General features: G+C 34.5%; 3 protein-coding genes across 5 annotated transcripts; 1 reads left to right on the top strand and 2 right to left on the bottom strand.

Annotated features, from left to right (window-relative positions):
* The first annotated feature begins 1 nt into the window (after position 1).
* On the top strand, positions 2 to 7,728 carry LOC106173067 (CUE domain-containing protein 2). Of its 2 annotated transcripts, none has more exons than XM_013554055.2 (9): positions 2 to 214; positions 404 to 527; positions 1,003 to 1,146; positions 1,505 to 1,566; positions 1,751 to 1,968; positions 2,121 to 2,282; positions 3,207 to 3,283; positions 3,543 to 3,603; positions 3,890 to 7,728. In XM_013554055.2, exons 2-9 carry the CDS (start codon positions 454 to 456, stop codon positions 4,034 to 4,036), a joined length of 945 nt encoding a protein of 314 aa, XP_013409509.2. In that variant the 5' UTR covers positions 2 to 214; positions 404 to 453; the 3' UTR covers positions 4,037 to 7,728. The 2 variants fall into 2 exon arrangements, with proteins under 2 accessions (XP_013409509.2, XP_013409508.2); XM_013554054.3 differs by lacking the exon at positions 2 to 214 and adding an exon at positions 279 to 295.
* On the bottom strand, positions 7,621 to 16,093 carry LOC106173070 (isobutyryl-CoA dehydrogenase, mitochondrial-like). Its single transcript, XM_086999773.1, has 11 exons — positions 15,961 to 16,093; positions 15,374 to 15,474; positions 14,963 to 15,132; positions 14,497 to 14,606; positions 11,136 to 11,212; positions 10,766 to 10,903; positions 10,404 to 10,539; positions 9,820 to 9,917; positions 9,496 to 9,648; positions 8,735 to 8,837; positions 7,621 to 8,375 (listed from the first exon to the last, which is right to left on the bottom strand). The coding sequence occupies exons 1-11, from the start codon at positions 16,076 to 16,078 to the stop codon at positions 8,323 to 8,325; spliced, it is 1,257 nt and encodes a 418-aa protein (XP_086855899.1). The 5' UTR covers positions 16,079 to 16,093; the 3' UTR covers positions 7,621 to 8,322.
* Positions 16,094 to 20,182: 4,089 nt separating this feature from the next.
* Positions 20,183 to 27,977, bottom strand: LOC106181598 (transcription cofactor vestigial-like protein 2). 2 transcript variants are annotated; one of them, XM_013566041.2, is made up of 4 exons: positions 26,557 to 27,977; positions 25,832 to 26,129; positions 23,267 to 23,758; positions 20,183 to 21,569 (listed from the first exon to the last, which is right to left on the bottom strand). In XM_013566041.2, the coding sequence occupies exons 1-4, from the start codon at positions 26,641 to 26,643 to the stop codon at positions 21,520 to 21,522; spliced, it is 927 nt and encodes a 308-aa protein (XP_013421495.2). In that variant the 5' UTR covers positions 26,644 to 27,977; the 3' UTR covers positions 20,183 to 21,519. The 2 variants fall into 2 exon arrangements, with proteins under 2 accessions (XP_013421495.2, XP_013421496.2); XM_013566042.2 differs by lacking the exon at positions 26,557 to 27,977 and adding an exon at positions 26,223 to 26,475.
* Between the last annotated feature and the right edge of the window lie 23 nt (positions 27,978 to 28,000).

Below are 28,000 nucleotides of genomic sequence, written 5' to 3'. Positions count from 1 at the left end.
ACCTATTTTTGGTAGTTTCAATGCAGCGGGTGTTTTGCAAAAAGAAAGCTCGCGAATATGTGTTTAGTTTTAGTATTCTGCAAAATGTGAACTTTATATTGTTTTGCTGCCAAGATAACAAGGGATATTTGTAATTAAGGTGTTCCTTACGTGCAGTTTGGTGCTTTTCTTGAGTGTGGACAACGGATTGTTCCAATACGTACACCTACTGCTGGTAGGTTTGAAATTAAATAAGTACTGTACGTGAGATGTTTTGAAGAAAAGAGTCAAGGGCACTATCTTCGGACTAGTTGAAGTAAGGCAGTTAAATTTAAACTTGCTGCGGCATTTTGTTACAGGTACCACTGAATCTGCTTTATTATTTTTATTTTTATTAACATTAATTAATTATGTTTAATTTCAGATAACTGACTGAGTGTAGTAAAACATAAGGACATTTGGCCAGAAACCGAGATGAGTAAGGAGAAAGTCGTCAAAGATTCTTTATTTACGTTTTTGCAGCAAGAGGCAACGGGTGTTTCAATCAGGTACTGTGCTGGTGTAACATGACAGAGAGTCCCCATGGATAGTCTGCTTCCCAATAATTTGTACAGCTACGCCTCACCCTAGAAATCGACCCCCTGAGGTCTGGCTAACCCTAACCATTATAACTAAATGTAAGGTGGACTTTCTGTTACACGGGCCCTCATTTTCATTACAACGGTTCAGGAGTTACACCTTTGATTTAAAATTTATAAACACATTTCTTGGCCAACTAATTGAAATGTCTGTCATTTTTCAACATGGATGAATGAACACATTTTATGGTGATAATTTATTGATTTGGTTTTAGGGGTGTTTTTCAGTTAAATGTGATTTGCCGTAGGTTCACACGATATGTACATGCATGTCAAGTAATACACTGCAAGATATGCTTTGAACACCACTCACTGACACTTGGGTGTAGTGGCACATGTAGCTCAGTTAAAAGTGTATTATCTATACATAACTCTGATATTTCAGTGCTGTGGATGATATAGTCCTTAATTACATAGTCAGTGTATTAGAGGACTTGGGTACAGAAGGCATTGATGAAGAAGGATTTGATATTGATGAATTCTGTGAAATGATCACTGCATATTTACCAGGATTCGAAGATGTAGATAGGTAAGGTTCATGGTGATCTTTGCTGTATGTTTAGCAGGCATAAATACTTTTTTTGTTCTCACTCCTTGGCGTTTTTCAACTCCTCAGAATTTGTATTTATTAATGGCTACTACTGATTGCCATGAAATCTTGATCGTGCAACTGTACTCGTATCATTCAAATTACCATTTTTACTTGGTCAATTAGATTGTAAGTAACATTGCAAAATCTCAGCTTTGTTTGGCAAATATTAGTCAAACTATACATTAGTATTTTGTATACCATTGATCTCTTTATGGAATCACATGCTACTAATTGGGATATTAATCCAGGTTGCTTTCACACTGTCACATGACTGTCATCTTACTGTTGTTTTCAGTTCCAAGGTTTGTGAATGGATATTCACATTAGCAAAAAGGCTTGCTGAAGTTCAGAATGAAGGTAGGTGATTTATTTTGAGACTGGACTTGTGGGACATGAGGTTATTGTGTTCACAATGCTTTGTCTAATTAAATATGTATTTTTGAAAGATTAGTGAAGTGGGAAAAATTTTGTTTAAATATTTTTCATTCTGTTTCCACACTGTCGTCTTCATATCTGATTGTTTCACATTTGTTCTTTAAAGTGCCCACTACAGCAACATCAACAAATAAAGATGAAGACAAAAACTCCAATTTTCATATACCTGGAAAGCCAAAGGACAAGTCTGTTTCAGCATATTTAGATTCAAGTGAAACCACAACAACATCAACCTTATCACAAAAACGAGCTCACAGTATATCAGAGACATCTGAGGACTCAGTAGATTCAGTTGGAGCTGCTGCTCCAAGTTTGGACTCTCAAGTTCGTACATTTTTTTCTGTCTGTATGTAATCAGCTGAATTATAAAATTTGTACACCTTTTTTTCTTGAACTGTCAGGTTTTCTTAAATTTGAAAATAACATAAATGCATATATTAAATCGTTTTAAATTGCAAATCTATATATATTTTTAGGATCACGTAGAACAAGCTCAGGTGTCATTACTATTAGAAATGTTCCCATCTTCCTGCAGTATAGAGGTCACTCACTGCCTCAAGGTGGCTGAGGGGGACCTTGATAGGGCTGTCCAACTTGTTTTACATAGAATAGAGACAGGGGAACAGCTAACAAAGAAGGTAGAAAACATAATGTGGTCTTTTGGTAGTTTTAACCTTTTGTCTTTCTTGACATTGGTAATATTGTGGAATTGATTGTGGGAGGGGTTTATTTTGATTCTCAGTTAAATGTTTCAAACCCTTTGAATGTAATTTGAAATACCCTCTGACTACTCTTACCCAAGTCAGGAGGAATGTATGGGAGAGTGGAGCTCTGACACTATAGAAAGGGTGCTGTATATCAAAGTGAATGTTTTGATTCATCCTGTTATATTATACTGAGATAATGAGAAAATTTAATCTAATACTGGATCTTAAGTTGACACGGCATTTTGACCATATCACGAGGCCTGTCACCACCTGACACCAGTGACGACTCTAACTCAGTTCACCTGTAGAAGCCTTGTGATAAGGACAAAACGTTATCTCTGTTTAACCATAAGATCCAGTATAAGATTTAATTTTCTCATTATCTTAGCAAATTTGCTATGTGTTATAAATTTAGCTGTGAAACATTGCCTTGTATATTATTTTGAGCAAAGCTAAAATACCAGTGAGCAGGACAATCCAGGTTTGCAATAATGAGACTCTTCAGGGGCGGATTTAGGCCGTCTTCTGGGTCTTCTGGAAGACGGTCAGATTTTCAAGTTTACATTGTCAGCCATGTAATGTTTTCTGTCGGAAGACGGTCAAAAATGGAAGATGGATCAACAAAGATAATTTGGAAGACTGTCAGAAAATATCTCTGGATCCGCCCCTGCTCTTGAATGAACATTGGAAGCTGAGTATGATAGATGATGATCCATGTTTATGGAAGATAATATAGGTCAACTGTCTGTCAAAATTAGTGGATTGAAGAAGTTTGTTTCCTTAATTCACTAAATCTTACTTGAAATATTCCTTATTATGAAATATGTAATAAATTTTGATTTTGTCTATTATCAGACAAATAAGAAGAGTGCTAAAAGAAACCCAACAGTATTAGTAGCTGCCGATGGTATAAAAGATGCAATAGTTTCAAGGTAAGCTAAAACATGATGAAAATGACTTTGAAAAGGTGCTCCAAATCTCGCATTGGCTATAAAACATTTTTGTATCAAGAACATGATTTGAGTCCTTTGTTTACAATTCGGAATAATCTGCTTCTCATAATAATGCTTGTGAAACCATTTATTGATTACTAAACCACAGTTCCTGTGCTACATGTTTTGTGGGGTACCAGATGCTGAATGAAAGGTTATACATAAATATAATTGCTCACTTTGTTTTATGCAAATTTAGGTATGGGTATGTGGATGAAGATGAAGACAAAAGAACCCATCAACCAACATTACCCAAACAGGTGAGTAGGCTGATACTGTGTTTTACTTTATGAAAAATTTAGTGGAAGTAAAAGGATTTGTTTGTGTGTTTCTGGAATATTGTATTTTTGAATGTACCTTGCATGTTGGTAATTTCTATATTAAATACTAGTAAAGCATTGCTAACAAATAAAAAAGATATACAGCAATTTGCCATTACATAATCTTAGTAAATGTAACTGGTAAGATAACGTTCCATTCATGATGGCAAAAATAGGAATTCTTTAAACGCTATACAGAAATCTTTCTTATTAAACAACTTTTTAGGAGCCTAAGAAGCTTGTTATGTACAGAGACAGCCAGGTAGTGAGCAAAAGAGGAGAGAAATTCTCTGAAGTCAAGAGAGATGACTCTGAAGAAATGAAAAAGACTTATGTAAATCTGAAACCAGCCAGGAAATACAGGTTTCATTGACCTCCAGGTGCAACTAATGCAATTTTGTCACTTCTGTCACAATTTTGTCACATCTAACACGTCACTTCCATGGAAAGAATCCATGTGCTAATTGTAATTTTTATAAAGACATTTTGTGTGGTCACATGACACTTGATTGACATTACAAGAATATTTCCATGACTATACAAACTAAAGAAGCAGCAATTTTACATTGTATTCTATATCATTTGTATGTTAGATTTTTTTACTGAATAGTACTATGAAAACCTGTTTTTAAGTGATTTATGATTTGCTCATTCATACAGACTTCAGGTGTACAGTACAGTGCAGTACAGCAGTTTAAAAGTGTATTTATGGATAGGATATTTTTACCAAATGTGAAATTATATCTAATTATATGCATGATTTATAATATGTGAGTCAGGGGATATGACTGAAATTATGTACCAGTACTCAGAGGTGAAGTGAAGAGATTTTTGTGTAGCAATACATATGTATGTGTGATTATTTGTCTAAAAAACAAAACTGAAGCACAACAATAGTGACAGTTCATGATGAGAAACAAGACTTTATAATTAATGAATCAACAAAAAGGTTCCTCTACAGCATTTTGAATTAATTGAAATATGTTTTACTTTTTATGTACAGACACAGATGTGTCTGTACATATAGCCATCATCTGCGTCTGTCGTCGCCGTCGTTGCCGCACTTTTACCGATAACACGATAAGTGGAAAACCATTTTACCTTTTAACTTGAAACTTGCAGAACTGATGAATATTCATAATACGCAGGTCAAGTTCGAAAATCAGCATGATCGGGTCACTTTTAGGGAATTTATGCTGTTTTTTCACTTTTTTCAGCATATATGCAGCACCGATAACACGATAAGTGGAAAACCATTTTACCTTTTGACTTGAAACTTACAGAACTGATGAATATTCATAATACGCAGGTCAAGTTCGAAAATCAGCATGATCGGGTCACTTTTAGGGAATTTATGCTGTTTTTTCACTTTTTTCAGCATATATGCAGCACCGATAACACGATAAGTGGAAAACCATTTTACCTTTTGACTTGAAACTTACAGAACTGATGAATATTCATAATACGCAGGTCAAGTTTGAAAATCAGCATGATCAGGTCACTTTTAGGGAATTTATGCTTTTTTTTCATTTTTTTCAGCATATATGCAGCACCGATAACACGATAAGTGGAAAACCATTTTACCTTTTGACTTGAAACTTACAGAACTGATGAATATTCATAATACGCAGGTCAAGTTCGAAAATCAGCATGATTGGGCCATTTTTAGTGAATTTATGCTGTTTTTTCACTATTTTCAATATAAATACAACACTGATAACACAATATAAGAAAAACGGATTGGCCAATTGTAATTATACTCACAGGAGTGGTCAATCTTACTAAAACGCAGGTTGAGTTCGAAAATCAGCATAATCGGGCCATTATTTTAGAAGTTATACTGTTTTTCACATTTCCTCAGATTCAATTATTAGGCATGTTAACAGTCTCATTATTTAACTAATAAGATGCCTAAAAGTGTTTGTTTGATATTTCCTGCATCTTTACAACATTGTTAGTTGATTATGTAAAAAAACATGGTAAACTTGTTATCATGTATTGTGTAATAAAGTGTCAAAAATGGAAATAAACTCATATCATTGCAGTTTGTCAGATTCAATCATCCACTATGTTCAGAATCTCAGAATGGAGGAAATTGGACATTTAACACTGTTCTATTGATACTTTTCCCATCTCATCAATTTTCTTAGTTGGTCATATAAAATGGCAGTAAAATGTTTATTTTGTTTTATGTTAAAAAAGTGTTAAAAATGGAAATAAACCCATTTCAGAACAGTGCTGTCTTGTTTACATTTGGTCATTTTCAAGGCGTGACTTTGAAGTTCCATGGGCCTGAAGACCTTTGCTAGTCACATTTTCTGAATATCTGTGAAACAAATATTTTATAATTAAAAATTGATGGTCATTAAGCTGTTAAACATTATGTAATATTGCATCAAAATTTGAAGAAACCCCTATTTTGGGCACTGCTTCCATGATGACCATTTAAGGAAAATCATGTCACTTACTGTTCTCAAACTTACAGGAAAGAAACATGGGACTAAAATACAGCTTCAGTAGGCAATGCAGTCTGTTTGGTATTTTTATTTATTTATTTTTTTTTTTGGCAGTTAAACAGTTTTTTGTGAAAATTTAATTTTTCACATATTGGCATTTACAAGGTGTGACTTTAAAGTTCCATGATCTTGAAGACTTTTGCTTGTCACATTTTCTGAATGTCCATGTTACTAATATTTTATTAATAACATTTGATTGTCATTATGCTGTTAAACATTATGTAATGTTGCATCAAAATTTGAAGAAACCCCTATTTTGGGCACTGCTCCTATGATGACCATTTAAGGGAAATCATGTCACTTACTGTTCTCAAACTTACAGGAAAGAAACATGGGTCTAACATACAACTTCAATAGGCAACGCAGTCTGTTTGGTAAATTTTTCTGGCAATTTAACAGTTTTTTGTGAAAATTTAATTTTTCACTTATTTGCATCTTTATTTTCTGTTCTTTGTCTGTACATTTGACAGCTTTGCTGCCTTGTATTGATGTAGAAATGACTGGACCATATCATCATTTTATGCTAGTCTCCAGCAATCCATTGCCTTAGGTGTTGATTTTGCAAGATATCATAGTCATGCTGGTTGTCTTTCAGTTAGACAGTGATGTAATTTTTCCAGTAGTTTTGTATCACAGATGTTATCTCTCAAGCTTCATTTTGATTTTTCAACGTATCTTGATGTTGATTTTTTAACAAAGCTTTATTTTGATTTTAGTAGAACTTTATTTTGATTTTTAAGTCAAAAAGTACACCAGGCTTATTGCTTCATTTATGATTGTTATATATCTTAGTATGGAGACATTTCATCAGATCAGTGCTGTAGGCAAGGTACAAAGAACCATCCCAGAACAGGTCCATTTTGAATGCCAATTGCATTTTAGGTTTGATTCCATTTCTCAGGTTGGGCCAATAAACTGGGTAAGAATGTCCACTTTTTTTATAGAAAAGAACCCTCTTTGAAATTGCAAATAGTCCTGTTGTACATCATTCAATTAATGCCTTATTGGCACCAGTTTCAGTTTTTTGTCAAACATTAATTGAAAGTCATGTTACATTCAAAACATTTTTAAAATTTAATAATGCTGTTTGTCAACATTTATATAACTTGTAATGTCTTTATAGTTTTTAGGATTCTGTTTGTAGTGAAACATGTTATAACTTACAGAATTAAGTTACAGATGTTTAACCATCATATCGTTGTGGAGACGTTGTATGTCAAGGTTAGCAAGTCAATCTGAATTATGTATTTGTAATCCTGGTAAAACCAGTGCCTTGTTGTAGTCACATATTAATATTAGGGCAGTTCCTATCTTTGTGATAAACATAGAGTTCCAAAGTACTTATTCATATAAATGCCAAGTTGTCTGACATGGTCGTTTTTACAATTTTCATAGAAATCAGTACCTTCATCTATGTAATGTAAATTTTGATGACAAATGCTTTATCATTATTAATAGTTTATTTTGCATAGGTATGAAATATTCTCACAATTTGTCATAAAAATGATACCTAAAATTATGGTGGATGATCAATAAATATAATGCTGTAGGCTTTGTTCATTATGACTTTTCCAGTTCCATCCATACGATGGTTCCCCTAACACTTGAACTCCTGTGCTTTTTGAGAAAAGTGGATATTTGACATTTTTAAAATTGATATGGCTTCCCTTTGTAATTAGTGTTGTTTCATTTCAGAGATCATCACTGATGTGATGGTTGTGTGGATTATTGTTAAAAACAAAATTTATTATCATAATCACAGTGAAGCTGTCACCAGTCTTACATAGTACGAGTGTTTGCTTCTGAAAGCCTCAAATTTTTTGTCATGATTTCACAGGTAAGCATTAAAATATCTACTGAGCAAATGACTAGCACTGGTTGAAATGCAAAGCACATTTCAAATACTGAAAACAACCATAGCTGCCTAGGCAATACTTTATGTTCATTTTGACATAAAAATCAGGGGCAGATCCAAAGATATTTTCTGACAGTCTTCCAAATTATCTTTGTTGATCCATCTGTCATATTTGACTGTCTTCCAACAGAAAAAAATCAGAAGCCCATCAATGTAAACTTGAAAAATTCTGAAAGTCTTCTAGAAGACCCATAAGCCAGCCCCTATCTGCCCATGAAAATCTAATGTTTAATCCTTGAGCACATCTCTTGAAACCAACATCTTCATCACTTCATTTGTACCTGAAACGGAAACATCATGCAGATTGGATTACACAAGACCATTACTATATAATTTTTAATGTACTGTGAAAAAATGTTACTATTAAGAGGCACAGTGACAAAATTGCTTGAACTGGAAATGGTCCAACTGATGTCAATTGGCATATTTTAGGTTTTAGCATTCAGAATCGGATGTCAGTTTATATTAAGTTGGACCACATTGGGTTTCAAGTTGGATCAGTTCTTAGCAGGCCTATATTTAGAATTTTCGCAAAATGTTATGTTTGTTTTCTAACACAAATAAGATATTAAAAAACTATAATCAAGGAGTCTAGTAGAGTGAGGAAAAAATCATAACAGAACCAGTGTTGTATTCTTACCCTCTAGTATCCTGTGCACCCTTATATCCCTCATGTACTGTTGCACTGAGTAGTCTTTGAGATAGCCATATCCTCCAAACAGTTGTAATGCTTGGTCGCACACCTTTGGAATGAAAAAAAAAAGATTAACATGTCATTAATTTCTAGCAAAAACGTTCAATAATATATCAAAAAGTGAGAACCCTTTCACACACAAAACTGTTTGAATATGCTGGATGGTGAGTTTGGGATAGTGTCTTGAGTTTTTCTGTACTTACCCAACATTTTACATCTTCGAATAAAATATTTCACTTACACGAACTGTTAGAATTTTGCAATAACATTTTAAAATTAATGAAATGCCTCTGTCATTGTTTTACATTTGACTTTAAAAGGCCAAAATGATGGACCAAAGTTGCTACAAATTATAAAAGAAAATATAAAGTTCAATATGTATCAGTAATATTACTTTTTTTACTGAATATGTCATGTAAGTTATTTGCTAAACATGCAATATCAGATTTAATGACCTCAAATGTCTTTTCAAAAGTTTTTGACATGCAAGTCAGACATGATGGGTCTGCCAAGTCTCTGAGACACTGGCATTTTTAATTGCCTTTACGTCAGCAGTTTCCTGATACGCAAGTGTTTTGAGCATGCGAGGGAACATATCTCACACACTTCTTCAGTTTTGGCAGCCCTGACACTGCCTGTCATCCACAGTCAATGTCAGAATTTGTTGAAATTAGTGTGAGAGTTAAAGCTTGGACTTTACCCCATACCTGAAAGCATTCTTCAGTTGTGTGTAACTTAGCCATGGAGCACAGGGACACAGCCTCAGGGGCATTGTTCTGTAGTGCCACTGCCGCCTGCCGCACCAACAACCTTGAGGTGACCAGGCTGGTGGCCATTTCTGCTATTTTAAACTGAAGGTACTGAAATTGGACAGAATTGTGTTAAAATTAGCATTCAATAGAACAAATATGACTGTTGTGCAGCTGACAGAAAGTATTCACCAGTTTCAAACTGATTTTAGTTAATACAAAGCATAACATGCAATTGCTCTTGACCACAAGTTACATACAGTATTAACTGGATAAAAGTACCTGAAAATCTGCTAATTTCTGTCCAAACTGTTGCCTCACTTTAATGTGGTCCCTGGCAAGTTCCAAACTGGCTTGAGCTGCTCCTAGTGAGCACGAGGCTAAAAAAGAGTCATACATTAACATGTTATGGTGATATGGAGTTTCTTGTAAGCAAAACACATTTTCTATACAAATCCCAGCAATATTAACAAAATGATCGACAAGTTAAAAGTTGAAATAATTTTCCTTATAATTCAAACATTCAAATATCACTGTCTTGTCATATTTTCTTAAAATTGTGTAAGCATACATCCATGGAAACGAGTGTTTTTAAAGAAAATATAACTACGGGAAATGGCACATATATGAATACACTGAACACATACTAAGTTAAAATGCACCAAAAACAAATTTATCATTAAGAAATGTTTTGATTTTAGAGAGCTGGTTTAACAGTTAATTTCAGTCGATCACATTAATCATTCTTGTTAATGAATTTTTTATGTTAACATTGTACCAGAAAATTACTTTCCAAAATATCTACAGAAAAACATAATTTTTAAAAAATCACTCCACATGGATTGGGGAGATGTTGAAAATAATACCTATATTTATCCTCCCACCATTGAGACCTTTCATTGCTATTTTAAACCCATTCCCTTCTCCTCCCAGCAGGTTTTTCCTTGGCACCTTACAGTCTTCAAATATCACAGCACGGGTGGGCTGAGAGTTCCAGCCTAACTGTACACATCAGAAAACAAAGGAATAATACAGAAATCAATGGACAAACTACTCACAATCAACTTTTTGCACACTGCAATTCGCATTATATTTTGTAGCCATCCTATAGAAAATACAAAGCTCCTGGATAAGCACTCATGACGACACTTCAGGGCAAAAAGAACAATCTTTTAACTGAAATAGACAAATGTTAAAATTTACCTATCAGCTAACATCTAAAGATCACCTTTTTCTCCTTTTTACCAAAATGTAGTCCTGGAGAGCCTTTCTCCACCATTACACATGAGATTCCACCAGGTCCTTTATCCCCAGTCCTACACATCACAATGTACACATCTGTGTCTCCTCCACCACTTATAAATACCTGACAATGGGAAACAAAACTTTAATTAATTCACCAATATCACCTAGACTCTTTCTGAATACATAAGGGAAGTGCCACATTTGTAACGTTATAGAATATTATGCTTTTCTGCCTTCAAAGTACATGTAAAAGAATGACAAGGAACACATGACAACTAAGACAAATCCCCTATATAAGCAATGATTAAATTGTCTTTTGTACATATATCATGGGGTAGAAAAAACACCAGTACCTTAGTGCCATTCAAAATAAAATGATCTCCATCCACTTTGGCAGTGGTAGAAAGAGATGCAGCATCACTTCCACTTCCTAGAATTCAACAGAAAATTTTGGTTTGAAACCACATCAAGTAAATACCATAATTCACACAGACAATATTAATATTTAACACTTTTTGGTACATTTTTCATACTTTGCATACGTATTTATATCTTGTCAAATGTACAGGTCTGTAGCCAGTAATTTCAAGGAGGGGGGGGGGGTTCTATTTCTAAAAAAAGTGTAACTTTTTACAACAAAACCCAATAACAACTCAGATGTACTCCTAAATTCAAATTCATGACAGACAGTTTCCCACCCAACTCCACCCATCTACATTGTACAGACCTCTATATAAGAGTAAGAAGTAAAACTGCCTGTGATGTACTAGTGACACTGAAATAACTGAGCTTTTGCATAAAGAATACTGAAATACTTATTTATTTATTTAAAAAGTAAACAAGGCAGCAAAGCTGTCAAATGTACAGACAAAAAGCAGGAAATAACTATGCACAAAATAGGCTACTGTCAATTCTGATGCAAAAGTACATTATGTTAAACTGCAAATTCAACATCAAATTTTAATTATGCTCAACAGGTAATACCAATGTAAGTAAAATGTGTAACAAGCCTAAGGCTTCAGGCCCATGGGAGTTCAAGTTCACACTTTGAAAATGTATAACTTCCAGAAAAAGAAGCCAATTAGACTACTTTTCCAACCCAGGCTGCATTTTAGTCCTGCATTTCTTTTTTGACATTTGGCAATCATAAGTAACATGGTTTTCCCATAATGGTCATCATGGCAGCAGCACCCATAATTGTTTTCTTCTATTCTGATGCAATATTACATATTGGTTAACAGCATAATGACCGTCAATTTTTAATAATAAAATATACGTATCATGGATTTTCAGAAAATGTGACTAACATGGGTCTTCAAGCATGTAGAACTTCAAAGTCACACCTTGAAAATGCCAATATGTGAAATATGCTGAAAAGTGAAAAAAAGCATGACTTCTACAATAATGGCCCAATCATGCTGATTTTCGAACTTGACCTGCGTTTTATGAATATTCATCAGCTCTGTAAATATAAAGCCCAAAAGTAAAACTGCCTTTCACTTATCGTGTTTACAATGAAAGTGCAAGGCGCCGGTGACGGCGGTGACGACGAAGACAGACGCAGGTGATGGCAATATGTACAGACACATTTTTGACACATCTGTACATATTTACTGTACTGTTTGAGAACAGTTAGTGACATGGTTTTTCTTAAATGGTCATCATGGGAGCAGTGCCCAAAGTAGGTTTTTTCAAATTTTGATGCAATATTACATAATGTTTAACAGCATAATGACCATCAATTTTTAATAATAAAATATTAGTATCATGGATATTCAGAAAATGTGACTAGCAAAGGTCTTCAGGCCCATGGAACTTCAAAGTCACAACTTGAAAATGCCAAAATGTAAACAAAGACAGCACTGTTCTGAAATGTTTTTTTTGCCATTTTTAACAATTTTTAACATAAAACAAAATTAACAGCTTACTGCCATTTTTATATGATCAACTAAGAAAATTGATGAGATGTGAAAAATATCAATAGAACAGTGTCAAATGTCCAATTTCCTCCATTCTGAGTTTCTGAACATAGTGAATGATTGAATCTTACAAACTGCAATGATATGAGTTTATTTCCATTTTTGAAACTTAATTACACAATACACGATAACAAATTAACCATCATTTTTACAAAATCAACTAACAATGTTATAAAGATGCAGGAAATGTCAAACAAACACTTTTAATATCTTATTAATTACATAATGAAACTGTAAACATGCCTAAGAATTGAATCTGAGGAAATGTGAAAAAACAACATAACTTCTAAAATAATGGCCTGATTATACTGATTTTTTAACTCAACCTGCGTTTTAGCAGGATTGAGCACTCCTGTGAGTTTAATGACAATTGGCCTATCTGTTTTTCGTATATTGTGTTTACAGTACGTGTTGCATATATGCTGAAAAGTGAAAAAAAAGCATAACTACTAAAATAGTGGCCTGATCATGCTGATTTTCGAACTTGACCTGCGTTTTAGTAAGATAGATTACTCCTGTGAGTTTCATGACAACAGGCCTATCGCTTTTCCTTGGAATGTGTTTACAGTGTTGCATATATGCTGAAAAGTGAAAAAAAAGCATAACTTCTACAATAATGGCCCGATCATGCTGATTTTCGAACTTGAACTGCGTTTTATGAATATTCATCAGCTCTGTGCATATAAAGCCAAAAAGTAAAACTGCCTTCCACTTATCTCGTTACAATAAAAGTGCAAGGCGCCGGTGACGGCGGTGATGGCGACGAAGACAGATGCAGGTGATGGCAATATGTACAGACACATCTATATATATATATTTACTGTATTGTTTGAGAACAGTAAGTGACATGGTTTTCTTAAATGGTCATCATGGGAGCAGTGCCCAAAATAGGTTTTTTTCAAATTTTGATGCAATTTTACATAATGTTTAACAGCATAATGACCATCAATTTTTAATAATAAAATATTAGTATCATGGATATTCAGAAAATGTGACTAGCAAAGGTCTTCAGGCCCATAGAACTTCAAAGTCACAACTTGAAAATGCCAAAATGTAAACAAGACAGCACTGTTCTGAAATGTTTTTTTCCCCATTTTAAACAATTTTTAACATAAAACAAAATTAACAGTTTACTGCCATTTTTATATGATCAACTAAGAAAATTGATGAGATGTGAAAAATATCAATAAAGCAGTGTTAAATGTCCAATTTCTTCCATTCTGAGATTCAGAACATAGTGAATGATTGAATCTGACAAAGTGCAATGATATGAGTTTATTTCCATTTTTGAAACTTTATTACACAATACATGATAACAAGTTTACCATCATTTTTACAAAATCAACTAACAATGTTGTAAAGATGCAGGAAATGTCAAACAAAAACTTTTACATATCTTATTAGTTTAATAATGAGACTGTTAACATGCCTAAGAATTGAATCTGAGGAAATGTGAAAAATATGCTGAAAAGTGAAAAAACAGCATAACTTCTACAATAATGGCCCGATCATGCTGATTTTCGAACTTGACCTGCGTTTTATGAATATTCACCAGCTCTGTAAATATAAAGCCAAAAATTAAAACTGCCCTCCACTTATCGTGTTTACAAGGAAAGTGCACGGCATCGGCATCGGCATCGGCATCGCCATCGCCATCGGCATCGGCATCGGCGACGACAGACGCAGGTGATGGCAATATGTACAGACACATCTGTGTCTGTACATAAAAAGTTACCTGGCTCTGTGAGACAGTATGAAGCTAAGGTTTCCATGGAGGCCATATTTGGCAGCCACTGCTCTCTCTGTGTATCATCTCCAAATGTGTCTACCATCCAGGCACACATGCTGGAACGGAAATTCACTTCAATAGTTTCATACAACATACAAATACTGGCCTTATTATTTTACTTTGGGTCTGATTTTCAACAGTGGATGAAATGTCAAAAATTAAAATCAGATATACAGTAGACTATATTTGTTCATGGACAAAATTACGTTATTATGTCCAAGATTTGTTGCAAGGATGTAGATCTACCTGCAGACTGTCCATACCAAACTAAAATTTACAAATTTCTCATAAAGCTCTCCTAAACAAACAAAAATAAAATCAATATTTAAAGTTTGACTAATGACAAATGAATTTTTAGATTTCATTTATAGAATATCTATCCTTGTGATATATGTGTGTGTTAGTACCCTACTTGTGTATACTGAGGTAAGCTGTTGTGCTGGCACAGCCCTGTGAGAGAGCCTCAAATATTATTGATGCATCCAGACGACTAAGTCCACTTCCTCCAAACTCTTCTTGGCAATAAACAGCACCAAAGCCAAGTGCAGCAGCTTTCTTCAGCACATCTACGGGGAAAATTTCCTGAAAATGTATTCTGCTATCTACATCCTAGTTTTAGAACAGATTTTTGTTTTAAATACAACACATAACACACTATACAGAACATTTCTTTGCAAATGCCAATTTAAAAGTATCAACCAAAGTAGATATTTATAGTGCTGACCAATAACATAATCTCACTAAAGCAAAATGGAGGATGTTACAGGGAATAATTTCAAATATTTCTTCCTTCAATTTTCTAGGTTCAAATACGTTCTCTTACTTCCTGGTCCCACTGAGCCATGTGAGGAGACATCTCATTAGCAGCAAAGTCTTTTGCTAATTTCTGGATCTGCTGCTGTTCTTCATTTAATCCCATAGATGCTATAACATATGAAATAACAATCATCATACATGTACAAAGAGCCAAGAAATTTAAATAAAAAATAATAATTCAATAATAATAATAATCAGACTGCTACACAGAGCTAGCTTATGAGAACGGCACAACCAGGTGCACATAATTATCCCATTGTTCTGACACTATGTATATATAATAATGAACTGCTGTATAAATACATGTAGAACACTCTGACATGAATTAAGGTGCACTTTCAATATTTGAACATTTAATCATGTATCTAAACATAAATGTCACTTAACTGGAAATGTTAATGCCGAGATACAAAAATGGATACGGTAAATGGATACGAAATTTACAGCCATCAACCGCTCCAACAGCTGAAGGAGCCTTCACCCTCAGTGGCAAAGTTAAAGGTGTATTTAATAGTTACACAACACGAACGAAAAGTTGATTAATATTGCATAGCGACTATTCGGTGATATGAACCACGTATAACTAATACTTACGATCTATACAAGAAACCACCGACATGCATCTTCTGTGGAGTGGTAGTTTACCCTGACAACGAGTGTATAAATGGGAGAACCGACCACATAAGCGAAACGACCTTCGCAATGTGGCCATGTTTACAGGCAACGTTATCATAGATGGCGCTTCAATTCACGGTAGCTCGATTGTCTTAAATTTATGAACGTAATGTATGAACGGGTTTGAAAAAATTAAAACAGAACATGGAAAAAGTCTCTCCCGTGGATAACACTTTTTTCTCTCTGACTATTTTCATGTTTATTATCACTGGTGTTTTCCATACGAGGAAAAGCGCAAAACGTTAATTTAAAAAGTTGTTCTTAAACAAATTCGTCAAGAAAAAAAAAGCAGTTTATATATTTTGATAAAAAGTGGAAATATTGTTAAGTAAAATATGGGTGAATTAAAAATAATCAATGAGACAGACTCTGAAAGGCTATGCTAGTATGCAAAAGTCCGCCCCAAAACCTATTATTATTATTATTATTATTATTATTATTATTATTATTATTATTATTATTATTATTATTTAATTCAGCAGTCCCATCTCTAGCCAAAACGTGACATGATATTGACAGTCTTGGATCACGAACATAATTATTTATACCTATTATTGATAATGGATTGATTTTGGAACACAAAGCGCATTTTAATAAAGTACTTAGGGAAAAAATGAGTAAAGTAAAGAAAACACTAGTCATTAAATGTAAGTATTGAAAATTTGATCGAACTAATTTAATGAATAGGGGCTTGGCCTACTTAGCGTCATTAAATCTCCTCTTTTTCTAGAATGTGTTAAATTCAATGCCAAAATTATCTATCAATAAATTCTCTTTATTTTACTGAAAAGTATTAGGCCCCTATGCCTGCATTATAACATGAAACCAGTTTTCCAAATATTTACCAGCTAGGCCTATAGTTCAGATATAATTTAATGTTTGACAAAATTGGTTTTGCACAGAAATTATTTTGCAATTGATTTTACCCAAGAGCAAAATATTGAATAAATTTTACGTATGTCTTTGATAATCTTTACGTGCTTAATTTCAATAAATATAAATGATAATATATGTTTTGGTTTAATTTAGTGTGTTAATCAATGTCTTTCGATTTAACTTAACGTAACCAGTTTGCTTTACTGTTTTGCGTGAAGCCGATTTTTTCTGAAAAACCCTTAGGAAATATTTATAATGCTACCGCAGTTATTATATTATTTTATATTTAAATAAAAGTTAATTAGTCAGCTGGGGCAGTAGAGCTCTTTTAACAAACGGATTTTAAAAAGCGAATTCCAAAACATGTACAGCATGCGCGCTTATTAGTCCTAAAACGTGAACAGAACTAAAATGAATACAGAAATCATTTGGTTCATGAATGTCGAACCTAAGCCTCCATCTTGGGAAAGAACTTTTGTTAGGCAGGTCACCGATCTTTTCGCATGCTTTGTCAGAATATCTGTGATTTTTGCGATTACAGAAATATCTTGTGCGACCTCATATATTAAAAATAGTACTAAACGCATGGAATTAACTGTCCTGATACAATTAAGAAAGAAGTTCAGGTCACAAGGCTGGGTGCCAGGGAATTTGGAGGCAAAGGAAACAATAGCTGTTTGGGTAAACTGAATGCAAAAAAATGACAACAACGACATTAAGAAAATGATTTTTTAAGTACACGGTTTTTGCGTCACAATAATACAGGGACGATATATTTTGCGAGAATTTCAATGTCACAAAATAGTTTTTTCCTGAACTTGCTTTTAATTTGGTTAATATTATGATAGCAATATAAATTTTAGGACCAAAAATAAAATCAATCATGTAAAATGATGAAAATGGATTGTAAAAATGAATACTGGAAAGATGTATTTTACCCCAAAATCAAGGAGTTGTATTATAGGCCTACATTTCCTTAGTAAAATGAAGGAATTTGTTTGCAGATAGGCCATATGCAGAAATATGCAACAATTTCCTATATGGTTTTCGTATCTGTATCTGAATTTTAAAAGAATGCTATTGATCTTATACATTATACAGTATGTGAAATTTAGACCACAGTTCGTGACTAGCATTGGACATTGTTTGGTAATCCAGGGGAAAATTATCTTTATTCTATAATTAGGAACATTTTCGATTTAAATCACCATAATACGCATGAAGAGAAAAACCCATCATGCACGTAAAGTGATGTGACTAGTCTATGGAATCAAAAATTCATGATGGGACTAAAACTCTATCTCATTTTCTCTCTCTCTCTCTCTCTCTCTTTCTCTGTTCGAGTTTTGACGGCTGTCAGTGTGCTGTTCCACTCCAGCACCTCCACCCAGCTGCCAGTGACCTCTCTCGACATCGCTATCAGGTGCAACCAACACAAAATATGCACTTGATGGAGTGAGAATATGGGATTGTCTGTCATCGCTTTTCAGAAAGGCATTTTCTCGTCTGTCGATATAGGATAACTGAAAACAACAAGTGTATATCCTCCTGGTAATTTACCTAAGGAATGTACCAAGGCTCCTTGGATTTCGCGGACCCCGCTTGCAGACAGCGGGTGCTATCTCTTTCCTCTTTTAAAATTACTTTCTTTCAGGTTTTCTTATCATATTATTTATATCAATTATAACATGTATGATATGATATGATACCAATATGAAGCTATAGCTTTCTGTATGGACATAAGTGCTGAAATTGTGCTCGGCTAAGTCGTTTCTATTTTGCTTGGTTCTGCGTTGGAAAATAAATAGCGTTTATACTTAAAATTGACGTTTGTTATGTGACCTGACTGACAATATCCGTTCCTTGAAAGTAACTGCGCGTGCAGATTCAATATATCTAGCACTATTGCTTGAGTTTATTTACTATTGGCTCCGTAACATTTTCCGAAGTGTTGGTCTCTTTTCATTCAACGAGAATTTTGACGTCTCTTTGTTGTTTTTCTCCCGGAATTACTGAATCAAAAATAATTTTGATCGTTGTCAAAGAATTGGATGGCGTATGGAACAATGTAATTTTTGTGATGATGATAAAAAATGTATTAAACTAAGAGTAAAGCTTTTCCTAACTTTATTTGTCATTCTATTAATAATTTTTCTTTAAAAGTTATTTCTTGGATAATATCTATTTTTCATACAATATTACAAAGGTAATTACATCTGATATGACGTCCGCTATTTCAAATACTTGCGTTATATGCACTCTATCTAGGCAATTCTTTAAAGGGTGAGGTAAGATTTACAATCTCAAAAATTAAAAAAAAATTACAAGATATTATTTCGGGAAATATGCACCGTAATACTCACTAGCCATTTGCATAATATAGTTTTCAACTGATCTTTTTTTTTATTTCAGAACACTTCAAACTAGACAAAAAAGGTGTATTTTTGTCAAGAAAAGTTTCACTATAACCGATTTTGCGTTTTTGATTTTTTTGGTTTATATGAAACACGATGCAAACCGATACCTTCCCCCATTTTCGCATTTCGATGCTTTTTGAAAACTAATTAATTTTTTAAAGAAATGTTCCATAATTCATATAACGCTCATCAGTGTCAAGCTTGCTTTATCACAACGAATTAACCTCTTACTTTTAAAAATAACAAAAGGTGTTTGTGCGGCTAGCTCAGAGTTTGTTTATTAGCGGTTTACATTTCGCTTTGAAACAGTGAGAGCGTGTGCATTTCATGTACCACTAGATTAATAAATAAATCCTATCGCAAAATTAATTTGAAAAACGTCATATTTCATTTGAATTTACCATGCTTTTCTTACAAAATACCGTCAACAATATTTTTTCAAATTCCTATTTTCTCATTTCAAATAGAGCGCTCAAATTTATCGAACAAATTTGTGATTGTTTCGATCAATACTAAAGAATGTTTTTAACTATCTTTATCCAAATTCTGGGACAGTCGGTCTACCTATAACTATCGCCATCATCAATTTTAATTAATTTACACAGATCTTTGTCAACTGATCAAGATAATATAGTTTTTCTTTGCTTTTTTAAATAACTGATTGTACCTGTGTCCACTTCACTTGATAAACATAGTAGAATACCAGTAGCACGAAAAACAGAATAAATAGTCGCCTTACAGTGTTTTAGACAAGTAATTTTAATTAATGACATCAAGTTTTTTTTATTGAAGAACGCTGCGCACACTTACGATGGGGACGCGTGTATAAGTAACAAATGATACCACAATCAGCATATTTAAGTATTTTATTGTGTGTATGCACATTTTTCTTTTTCACGATTTCCACACATACATAGAAATATACACAAGTTATAAAACAATAAGTTATTTTAGATTCAAATCTTGGAACCCTTGCATATGATACTGCGTATATCATTGTATACGTCAATTTGTTTGGCACTTCCTGAAACGGTGTTTACATATTAATATATACAAATCCTTAAAATATGTACAAACTTATAATTATTTACAGTTTCGATATATTCCTGCAAGCAGCTAATGAATTTGCTTAATTGGAAAGAGCTTTAATTAAAAATCTATACATCAAGGTATTTTTCTGGGAAGTTCTTGAAAGCTTATCAAGAAACAGTTTTCTGAAACATGTTCCTAACGAAGCATTTACACATTCGGCCACTGCTAAATAATGTGATATTAAATAACAGGATGGTAACTTAATTTTCATACCTCAGTCTTGCTAGCTACAACAGTATATACAATTTAATATCAAAATATAAAAAGGTATTCAGCAAGAAAAAAATCACAATAACTAATTGAGTTATTACGGCTGTTAAACAGTCACATAAACCTTGCATATAAATAAATAAACTTAACATACGCAGAATCTACTTTGCCACCCTATTTTGATTACGTGAAAAGTTGATAATTGAATAATTTGTAGCACGGACAAATTCACTTTAATTCAACATGTCCTTCAGGACGGAATAGCTGATAAAGGATATTGTTAACAATAACATATTTTTGTATATTGCTTTCTTTGATTCGGAAGAGTTTTTTTTTCCAGCCATCAACCCTTCTCTTTTGCGCATGTGACTGTTATATCAGTGAGGAGAGCGTTGAGACATTATGGGACATGATATCAATGTAACTTGTGCTTTATTGTTTTGAGCGTTTAGAAGTTTCACAACAACGATTTTGTGCATCTGTATTATCTGAAACATGGCGTTTTCTGTTTACACGTACCTGATTGTTTTTATGTTAAATAAATTAATATTTTTGTGCTTAGGCGCTGTACTTGCTTTGAGCATGGGTGCGGTTCATATTCGCATATCTTTTCACTGCAGCAACTCGTCTATTGACCGCATATGAGGTGATCTCACTGCAGACGATGGATTATAGTTTCACAAAAATGATTTGAAAATCATATGGTACCTTACATATTATACTCTACCTCTACTTTTTAAAAGCCGTTGACAGAGATGATGCGTTAAACAAATGGAAAAAATCCAAGAACTGTCGACGCTCAAAATAGCGACTTTACCATCACTTCTATGTAATACTATCGATCACATGCGTCCGCATCTGTCAATGTTATTAATATGCTTTCTTAAAACCAGTAAACTTCTTTTCCAGATTCTTGAACTGTTCCATCCAACCCTAAAATATAGAAAAAAAAATGCATAACTGAATACAAAAGAGATTAAAAGACCTGTTATATGTGAAAAGAAAACTTTTTTAATTGTCAAAAACAAATTGGATGACGTGTTAACCGTAGTAAGAAAGACATTAACAAGTAAATGTTACATTGTACTAAGAATTTAAAAAGATATTTTTATCCACCCCTGTTAATCACTTTCAATTTCAGTTTCAAGCAATATATTTTTATTTATAAATACATTTCAGAACAAGAATGCAATGTAATAATATTTTAGGTTCAAACTAAGCAGAAATACAATTCCTTAAAGAAAAACGACGCAATCCCGCACTGGATTGAGACTTATCTTAAATACTGAAGACAATTTGTACCACACCATTTTCACAGAAAACGTTGTAACTTGGACCAATCATGCATGTCCAAGGGCCAAGGTTACAACAGCATAATAAACATAATTATCTTTTAATAAATAAGAAAAGTCGTGATATAAAACTTGTGACCCCATATTATAATATTCTATCAGGGGCCTGTTCTTTGTGGGGGGTTTCGACAAAAGTTGTTTATTTCAAGGCACAATTTAAAGGGGGTTAATTTACAACAGCCAAGCAATTTTTGCCCAACAAAGAAATCCTGTATTTCTGAGGTAATCGTCAAATAGTTTTCTGTCTAAAAACATAATTCTACAGATATGCGCACGTGGCTCCGTTGTTCTCCCGATTTTCCAACAAATCACTCTGACATGTCATACACTTTTAAAATTAAAAAAAAAAGCCAATTCAATTCTCTGCCTTTTTGTCTATTTTTATTTTTATTATATTTTGTGAGTCTATCACTTGATATATTTGGATATAAAATTACAAATTACAAATCACAGCAATACAACAGTGGTAGATGCGCAAAGAATAACCTCTGACGTTTAACTCCGTTCTAAAAATTTTTAATTCTATTTTATCAGTATATTCTATTTACTTCTTTGTCGTTCTTAAGGCGTTCACAAATATGCAAGGAAATCGAAGGTATATAAAACTGAAAGCACTGCATTTTTTCTTTCATCAAAAAAGCGAGTTTTGTAAAATTGATAACCATTATATGACTTTCATATGAAGTGTTTTTAAAAAACGTTTCAATCATAACAATAAAAAGATTCAAAATTTTTATCACGCACGGAAGTATTTTTACGTAGAGAGATTGTAATGAATAAAATTCAAAGAATTATCCGAAAAGCTCGTGTAAAGACCAGAACAAAATGCTTCCAGGGCATCGGTAAAGTTAAATAACCACTGGGGTACAGAGGCAACACAGCCTTAAAAGATATACCAATCAATCTTATGGAATTCATATAATTTATTTCATATATCATTTCAAAGTAACAGTTCGTGGTATTAATTTATTTCTAAAGCCTCATTTTTTCATTAACCTGCATTTATGTCCTCGAGAAACGTAACGTGCTCTCCCAAAATTTGCATTGCCATTAGAATTATGAATATAAGGAATTTACGTAATCGATGAAAAATACTACCATAAAAATATTTAGGTTTTTCAGGTTTATAGGGTGATGGTTGGTAAATACTAGGGATTGCTGAAAACCTGAAAAAATCGAAAAGGTGCTCGATTTAAATAATTTTTTCTAAGATTATTTTCTGACTAAAATCCCAAAGACTTAAAATCTTATTTTATTTGATTCACAGAAATCCCTCACCTGTTACTGTCGGTTCCAGATGCGGGTGTGGGTGTGGCACTGTGTGATGAGAGGACAGGTCGGTGGTCGCTAACGGGTCCGTGTGATATCGACTCCCCCAGGCGGCAGCTTCAGCAGCAGCAGCAGCAGGTTTTGTCAAGTCGCACGTACCCGATGCGTGCATGCCGCTAAACCTTCCCGACGCCCGCATGGACTGCTGCATGAGAAGAGAACTGTAGTGGGGTGTGAGCCGTGACGGACCGGGAGTCATGGAGGAATAGGTGAAATCGTGCATGGACGGTCTGTGAGGATACGTGTGCGTTTGAGAGGAGAACGAATAATGCCACGGGTCTTGTAATCCAGCCATCCCGTGGAAGGATGAACCTGGTATGCTGTATGGGTCTGGATATGCCGCTGCTCCACTGCCCCCTAGCGGGTGGGGAAGGACCGGCGGCTGGTAGGCACTGTTCCAGAATGACGGAGGTAGGTTCCGTTGGCCCATGGTCGACACCTCTGAATGACAAGGAAGACATTATAATCTATGAAATAATTTGTTGTATTTTGGAAACAATGATCGTCTTACCAACACCCGTTGGTGAAAATCTCGTATATTGAATTAATTACCCAGAAAATTGTGGATTGACGAGGAATCATTTTACTCTGCTCGTCCTAATATAATTTTTACGTAGGTCATACAAACGTTATCAGAGGTTCGAGCATTTGATTTACTACACAAAATAAAAACAGAAAATGAATGAAAAATAATGGTATGAATTAGTAGTACGAATTATTTCAAGGAATCCACCAAAGGAGTCATCGGTTGAATTATTACGAAGTATTATACTTAAAATCTCTGAACAATACAATATCGTTGCGGTTGAAAATTTATAATAGTAATGGAACTGTGATCGTTTTCGTCTAACATTTGTGACATTCTCCCAGTTTAATGACGATAACCCTTTGGTAGAAAATCTCACACGTATAGGTTTGCTTCATAAAGTTGTTTGTCTTATGAAATAAGGCGTATTATAAAATATATACTAGTTTGGCAGAACCATACTGAACTCTTGAAGGAACGTAAATAGTTTCTGACAGCTAACTTATTTCCAAATGGGCATTTTTTTAAACAATGTTATAAATGTCTGTCTCAGTAAATGGTTATTTTCGGGTAACAATGGGGAATAATTGCCCGGGAAAACATTTACTCTAATTCCTTCATTGCCTCTGTGACAAATACCACGAAATTTATTTGTACTTGAAGGTTAGAGAATACAAGTCCTCTTCGATCAAACAGCGACCCATGTACCCTATCTCCATTTGGTCTAGTAAAATACCGCTTGAGTAATTTGATTTAACTGTTCCCCTTAATGACTCAGAGAAATTCGACTTCCGTTTGAAAAATCAGAAGGAGTTTTAAGCAAAACAGCACCCTAAGTTAGAAACGTTTTCGCGTTTACAAGACAGAAAAGGAAGTTGTAACAGATAATGAATCTCTTTACAAAATACATGCCAAACCTCACTGGAATACAACTCTGTTTCCATTGCCGTCTTATACACCATGCCACTATTTGAACCGCTATTCTAAGACCACTATATTAATTGCGAAACCCTATTATTATCCTTTCGTCTAAAACCAATACCAAAATTTGGTCTGGGAACAATTTTAATTCATTGCTACAATGTGTGTTTATAGAGGAATGCGTTCATTTCTGTTGAAAACAACTCAATATCAGTTATTTCTAACCATACAGAAAGCAGGAGCAAGAACGGACGTCAGTGGTTATTTATCCAGATTAATTACGACAGCCTCATAATCTATCATGTAGGGAATACAAATAGAACGCCTTACTGATCGTGAAAGTAGCCCCTTCGTCATGTGTTCCACCAGGTAGATGATTTTCTAGCATCGAGTCAGGTAAAGTGGAGAAACCCTAGGTATATTTGATCTTATAGAAAAAAAAACGATCTAAGAGGAGGGTAATAAGGCACATGATGTATTTACAAAGAAGACGCGTTACAGGAGTGTTCTTTAGACAGCGTGTTAGCTGTGTATTTAATTTGTAAGCAATACAAATCGTTGACTTGAGTGGCCTCTACGCTAGATGCTCACAGCGGGAGTCGTCTGACCTCCCAAATGAAACGGTATTACTTGTATGATGTTCGAGCGGAAAGTTGAAAGAAGCACGCTGCGTGATTTTTTTTCGCAGTTTCACGGCAAATACACTACGAAAATAACATGGATTGATACCGTTCTTCACGCAATTCCTCTTATCAGTCAGTGGAGGAGGTAGATGTATAAGGAGGCACTACATTTTGTGTTTTTTTCTTGAAATATTCTATTGTAAAATAAATAATAATTATTATAATTATTGTTATTATTATAATGCCAAACGCTGCACTGATTAAAGAGATTGAATAAGAAGGGAAAAGCAATAAAACACATGCACCTTCAAAAATACATACAGTGCAACGCTCAAATAAAAACAGTATCAATCAGATGAAAATTGAAGGTATAGTTTAACCATACATGAATAACATAACACCTCGTCACAAAGGAGTGTTAAAATAAATCCTTCAAAAACTCACCTTTCCAGTTAACTGCCTTGCCATCTCCCCCTCCAACCTGATTTATCCTTTGGTTATATAGACTCAGTGATTTTGAGAAATGATCGTCAACGTTAGAACTAGGATCTCCCGTAAAGAACGTGTACACGGCGCACTTTGCCGATAAATACTGGGAGGCTTTTGGATGCAGGTCTTCGTCACTCTCTTCCTCTTTGCCTACTAAACCGAAACTTAATCCCGTCGTTGCTGTTGTGGAGTAATTTATGGCATCCATGGGACTATGGCTACTATCGTAAACTTTGTGGAGAGCAGCGAATTTCTGAAACGCAAGGGATAACTGGGGATTATTCATCTTCGTGTATAGAGAAAGTGCAATATATGGCAAGCCCGACATAGTTATACAGTCACTTACCATGGGACTTAACCACGAGAGAATTCCAGTCAAAATCCTTACGAATTCCCTCGCTACTTCGATTTAGCGGATAGAAACGCTGGGATTCCTAGTTATGTTCAAGAATGAGAGGCGCGTGCATGATTCTCGTGCATCTTAGTGAAACAACCAGTCGATGACATCACGACCATGCGTTGCAATCATCTCAAACCAATACAACTGGAAGTTCTACATTAACGCTTCATTTTGGCACCTGCCTTGTTTTGCGGAAGGTTATCTTTGTTAAAATAAGATTTCTTTGAAAATGGTACAATGAAACTGACTAATTGCGCTTTGCACTAAGCTATTACTGTACCTTGTATGTATCATAAGGCTTTTGATAAGCGAGATAGGAACTGTACGGCGTATAAGCAGGATGGTACATCACTTCTGTGCAAGTCATGTTGCTACGCAGTTCCAAGTGAGGTTTTTCAGAATCTCCCTCTTCTAGTCTTCTCTGCCAGCTGATCTGTCTATTTCCAACTGCAGGCTGGCTGCCTGTGGGCGGAGCGAACAGTAATCGCGTTGAAGGGGCCCGTGCATTGGTGTTGACAGAAAGGAACCCGATCCGGAGGCCCTGGTCGGCGCAATCACCTGCTCCACACCAATCAATATGATACTGCTACTGTCGAACGCAGCTACCGTACTTCCCTGCGCTGTCCGTGAGTGCAAGCAACACCAGGGGAACTGGGAGAAAAGAAAAATGTTACCCATCTCTCCTTGTAATATTCTCACACCCTTCTCTCCCTTCCGTTAAATCCTATAGTGAAACTACCGGGCATGCTACGATCAGCAATCAGTTTCGTGTTCCCTTTTGTCCGTGAAACGTATGTACATAAAGGAGACCCAGCATCAAGTTTTTTTCAAAAGAATTACTCTAAATTTGAAATTCCCTGATAATTTATCCCTTCTTACTTTTATAATTCGTCACTTATACAGCATTTTCTGCGCTGTGCATCTTCGTTTTATCACCTTTATTTGGGGGTATTATTTCATTTAAAGGAAAAAAAAAAACAAACACAGGATATTTGCTTCTGACGGCAAATATTACATGACAAATTTAAAGTCACAACTTTCTCGCTAAGGGAAAGATATGTCTAAAACGTCAGATGCTAATACGATCGTCTTAATGAACATATTAGCGGAATTTATGCCTAGATTTCTATTAACGGATAAATGAAACACCAGGGGAAAAAAAGTAAGGAAAAAAAGGAGACTCGACACCGAATGAATTAAAGTGATCCGCACGGAACCACGTTGGTCCACGGATTTCGTGATACCGATGCGTTACTAATCAGTTGATGTTACGCAATGGATGGCCAGCCGTCTGGAACCCTCTCCTTCTATCTTGTGGGGAACATACCGGTGGTTAACTGGAACAAATTGGCAGCACGTGGGAAGACAGGTTCACCCATTAACCACCGCTACATCTTACCTTAGAACATAAAAGACGTGCTGATGTATGTGTCTACTGAGCTGAATTAAGTTTAAATCATTTATATTAGTCGTTTCTGTATTGCTGTTACCGTTACTTTAAAAATGCATCTAATTTCTCGTCTATTGGAATTTTGTGTCAATCTTATCTACGTAAGCGCAAATGTGTTTATCTTAAAAGAGGAGGGACATTCTTTAGCAGTGGCAGTAAACATATACCTTGGACGTATCTATAATTTTCTCATGGTTAACGAAGTCACCTTATGGTACACAATGCAAAAAATCGATTTGTTTTTTCCTCAACAAGCATCACATTATAGTAGTTT

Source organism: Lingula anatina, chromosome 1, assembly GCF_051362555.1.
Source record: "Lingula anatina isolate TDL-2025a chromosome 1, LinAna3.0, whole genome shotgun sequence".
NCBI lineage: Eukaryota > Metazoa > Brachiopoda > Lingulata > Lingulida > Lingulidae > Lingula > Lingula anatina.
The sequence above is the reverse complement of the archived record's forward strand: the minus strand, read 5'-3'. Positions and strand labels throughout refer to the sequence as shown.

Bases quoted from the DNA above. Each gene is read 5' to 3' on its own strand.
- LOC106173070 (XM_086999773.1), bottom strand. From the start codon at position 16,078: ATGGCCACATTGCGAAGGTCGTTTCGCTTATGTGGTCGGTTCTCCCAT. The intron at 14,607-14,962 runs GTAGGGTACTAA...TTTCCGTTCCAG, and splicing joins GCTTACCTCAGTATACACAA to CATGTGTGCCTGGATGGTAG. The intron at 11,213-14,496 runs GTAACTTTTTAT...GTTGAATTCTAG, and splicing joins ATACTGTCTCACAGAGCCAG to GAAGTGGAAGTGATGCTGCA.
- LOC106173067 (XM_013554055.2), top strand. From the start codon at position 454: ATGAGTAAGGAGAAAGTCGTCAAAGATTCTTTATTTACGTTTTTGCAG. The intron at 1,567-1,750 runs GTAGGTGATTTA...TGTTCTTTAAAG, and splicing joins TGCTGAAGTTCAGAATGAAG to TGCCCACTACAGCAACATCA. The intron at 1,969-2,120 runs GTTCGTACATTT...ATATATTTTTAG, and splicing joins CTCCAAGTTTGGACTCTCAA to GATCACGTAGAACAAGCTCA.
- LOC106181598 (XM_013566041.2), bottom strand. From the start codon at position 26,643: ATGACTTGCACAGAAGTGATGTACCATCCTGCTTATACGCCGTACAGT. The intron at 26,130-26,556 runs GTACAGTAATAG...CTTGCGTTTCAG, and splicing joins AGCCTTATGATACATACAAG to AAATTCGCTGCTCTCCACAA. The intron at 21,570-23,266 runs GTGAGGGATTTC...TCTATATTTTAG, and splicing joins TCTGGAACCGACAGTAACAG to GGTTGGATGGAACAGTTCAA.